General features: G+C 45.0%; 1 protein-coding gene across 1 annotated transcript in view; it reads left to right on the plus strand.

The window, feature by feature from the left end:
• Nucleotides 1-3647, plus strand: part of spop (speckle type BTB/POZ protein) — a 49639-nt gene extending 45992 nt beyond the window's left edge. The window contains exon 9 of the mRNA XM_069716258.1: nucleotides 1720-3647. Within this exon, the coding sequence (XP_069572359.1) occupies nucleotides 1720-1864 (145 nt within the window). The 3' untranslated portion in view covers nucleotides 1865-3647. The remainder of the gene's footprint in view (nucleotides 1-1719) is intronic.
• The last annotated feature ends 482 nt before the right edge of the window (nucleotides 3648-4129 follow it).

Consider the following 4129-nt stretch of genomic DNA (forward strand, 5'->3'; position numbering starts at 1 on the left):
ATGAAACATAGTGAGAACAAACTCACTTATTACACTCTTAACTTACACTGAAACAATTTAGTGATGCCCTCCAAAATCGGCATTTTAGTAAATCAAATTATATCATAACATATATATACACATATATATATATTTGTCCCTGCTGCCGTCTCCATCAACCCCTCCAACCCCTCCAACCCCCAACCCCCAACCCGCCCCCCCGCGGTGGCTGCTCTCCTCGTGCCCTTTAGACGGCCTGTTGCCTCAGCTTCAGCTCGCTCTCCATTACTGTGAGCAGAGGTTCACTTCCTCCACTGAGAGCAGGGTCAAAGGTCAGCTGGAGGAGCGCAGGACCCACACACACACACACACACACACACACACACACACACACACACACACACACACACACACACACACACACACACACACACGGACGCACGCTGTTGTTTATTTACACACAATAAAACATGAAAAATGTCACTAAAGGCCACACAGCGGTGGACGTGATAGTGCAGCGCAGCACCCCGAGGGTGGAGATCGCCACAGGGTCCGCAGGTGGAGGCTCGCATATGTGGGTGGTGATGACCACAAGTACACACACACACACACACACACACACACACACACACACACACACACACACACACACACACACACACACACACACACACACACACACACACACACACACACACACACACACACACACACACAAACAAACAATGATAAAGCAAAGGCTTTGAAATATGTTGAAAAATTATTCATTTTAAGATTGTTAGGATTCTCCTGTGTTAATTTTCAAGAATAAACAAATCATATATCAGGAATTGGCCGTTTATTTATCTTAAAAAAAAGAAAGATGTTGGGTTACTCTGTTTCTCCACATCAACCAGAACAGATGACTTTTTTTTTTTTTTAATAATTGTGGAAAGTGGTGAAAATATAAATTGGTTGAAAGGAACCCGAAAGAAAAAGAAACAATAAAATAATGTTTGATTGTTTTTATTTTGGTGTTGCAGTCTAACGGACTATAGAGAATGCAAAGTGGACTTAAAACACCAGACACACTGCTTCCTGTGAGTCCTGTACTTTCATAAATGTATAGACATTTCATTTTGAATTATTTTTGAATCCTCTTATGATAATGCACAAAATTCTCCAGCAAATATATAAGGTATAAGCAAGAGATATTATTTCTCTGAAGACTATGATATGTATGATGTCTTACCAACAGTCCAGTTATCAAAGGGATTCAATTTACTGTAAAGAAAGACACAGAAAAGCAGAAAATCAGTAACGTTTGGCTTTTTTGTTTGAAAATTGACTTAAAGAAATAAGTTGATTATCAAAATAGTTTATGATTAGTTTTCTGGTTCCTCCTGATTCGTCTATTCCAGATATGAACTATGATAAAACTATGACTCAGCAGTCTTTTCATCACATGCCCACATATTTATGATACTTCAATGTTGCCTTTTTATATGTGTGATGATATTTATCTCTGAAATGAACTTGGGGGGTTAAATATTTTAAAATATAAAGTAAACAACAGCTCTGCCAGCTGGTATGACAAATCCTTAATGTCTCAGAGCTGCTCTCCACACAGATGGACTCTTATAATCCCAAAACTCTCCCAAACTGTGGTATTTGTTCACTATGTGCTCGTCCGTTGTAGTTTCTTCTCTCAAAGTCTCTTCCTGCTTTTTTTCTCCACTTTGTATTTTGTTTTCCTCTCAGTCACGCCGCTGATGTGATGGAAACATCCGGCTGGAAGTCCATGGTGATCTCCCACCCTCACCTGGTGGCGGAGGCCTATCACTCGCTGGCCTCGGCCCAGTGTCCCTTCCTGGGTCCCCCGAGGAAACGGCTGAAACAGTCCTAGCGCCGTGCGGAGCCCGAGTCTCCCAGCTTTCTCTCTGCTGTGTCCTCCTGTACCGGCGACCTCGCTCAACCCTCCCTCCCAGTCCTCCTTTTTTTAGCCAGAGACGCCCCAAAGACTCGACACCCTGCAGGGCTCGGCTCCATCTAGCAGAGGGGGAGCTTCGCTGCTGGGCAAATCTGAGAATCACAGGACTCGTGCCACAGAGGAGGTAATACACATCTCTGTGGGGGGGGGGGGGGGCAGGCATTCTGTAAAATCTGAACCTGGATATTTATGGTTTGGAAACCTGAAGCCTCGCGTACTCCACGTCCTCCGTCTTCGATATTGGAAAGCTGGAACCTTATTGTGCGAGTCGGTCACGTAAAGAACTGATCTGGGTTGAAAGTGAAAAGTCAACGCTGAGTCCCTGAAAAACACGACTGAGGCTCTTTGTTCAGTGTTGAAGCCCGAACTGTGAAGAAGATCGACCAACCGGGAGGTGAAAGACGATTGTTCCAATTTGAACAGTGTTCGTACGATGTTTTGTATTTTTTAGGGCACCAATAATTCTGTTGAATGAAAGGTCTGAACACGTTTTAATGTTCACGTCACACCTGCCAGACACCGTGCGCATTTTTGGCCCAATTTTTTTCGGCCCCGAGCTGGTGAACCTCTCCTAATTTCAGAATCGGGACACATTTTCTGCCGGATCAGCTGTTGTTTGACACGCGGTCTGAGGTGCGGTCACCGTGTTTGAATAATCAGAGGAACCATCAGCACTCTGACTCCTGGATGACCGCGTGGATTTTCTGGCATGTTCGGAAATTGCAGTTGAAGATCTGCTGCGATCTGCAGTGGGCTGGATTTCATTTGACGTGTTTTACATGTTGTCATGTAACATGATCGATATAGAGCTGAACTGTGCTTCAGAGCAGACAGATAATACAGTCTGACAGCAATCTGCAGCTCAGGATTTTGCAGTTTTCTTTCATTCATAGTAGAACAACACAAAAAACACTGTTATACGAGGTGTGATCAAAGATTTCAGAGTTTATATAACAACCAAAAACTGTACCTGATTTAAATCTGGCTGCCACCTCTTTTAAAGTCATCCCGTCCTGCTGCAGCTGGAAGTCCTGCTCTGTAAACGCATCCAGCACCGTCCGCAATGAATGCTGGATGTCCTCTGGAGTTTTAAAACGGCGACCCTTCAGTTTAAACTGAGAGAAGGGAGAAGTTGAGCGGGTCAGATGCTTTGAGGAGAACGATTCACGGCCACAACTCACACAACTGTCAAAGAAAACACCTCGTCTGCTTCATTACTTCATCGCCGTTGACTTTCTGAAACATTTCCCCATTTTCCAGAATTTGCCACAAAATTTTATGAATTTTGTTTCAGGTAAATAATAAAATGTCACAAAAACGTGTAACTCAGGTGCTGATGTTGATCAAGCGACCAAGCTGCTGCTGCCTGGTCTTCACTGAGCTGCACTCCGTTTGTGCACAACAGGGACAGCGCTGGAACTTTTTGATCGCACCTTGTATATATTATGTGGTTGTCCTGTTTGTATAAACTTCACTGAAAGTTTCACAGGACAAAACTGGGTTTTATTCTCACATGGTGATGAGCTCCCACTCGGTGGCTCAGCTGATCGAAAGGCTCATTAAAGCGAGAGTAACCGCAGCGTCTGCCCAGCTTCACAGAACAACGTTTTTACCTCCACCTGTGAACCTCAGTGTATTCCCCATCACTGAAGCAATGTTTGGCCCTCTTATCCTGTAAAATACATCTATTTTGAATTTTCTCGAGCATCTAAGTGTCTTTTTTTTTTTGTCCTTGCTATCTTCATTACTTCTCATCAGGCAGTTCGGCCTCTTCTGCCGGACTCATTAACGCACAGCTTCTCTCAACTTTCTGCCACATCACCGCGTCCGAGTGTCACATTTCAATTTCAGGATTTAATCCCGTTGTCATCAAAGTTCGACCCCCCCGCACGTCTGGTCACCGTGGTAACACCCGGCTGCGTGCCGGGTAGACTCAGCTCTCACTTCTGGTCTCGGGCCTGTTCGTCTCGCTCTCTGCTGCCCTGCTCAGAGAACAGCCAGGGTGTAATTACTTCAGAGGGAGTCGGACCTTTCTCTTTTAACAGGGATTTCTCCGTGTTGACCGAAGCTGAGGCCCAGCGGGCTCTAAAGGAAGCTCATCCCTGAACCCCGCAAATCACTCCTCATCAAACGGTCGGCCCCGGCCACCGATCCTCAGGGATCTCCGGACGCTGTCCTGAT

The sequence above is a fragment of the Brachyistius frenatus genome, unplaced genomic scaffold, assembly GCF_029030835.1.
Source record: "Brachyistius frenatus isolate BFR_SWC_R1_liver_20210118 unplaced genomic scaffold, ASM2903083v1 Contig_154, whole genome shotgun sequence".
Lineage (NCBI taxonomy): Eukaryota > Metazoa > Chordata > Actinopteri > Embiotocidae > Brachyistius > Brachyistius frenatus.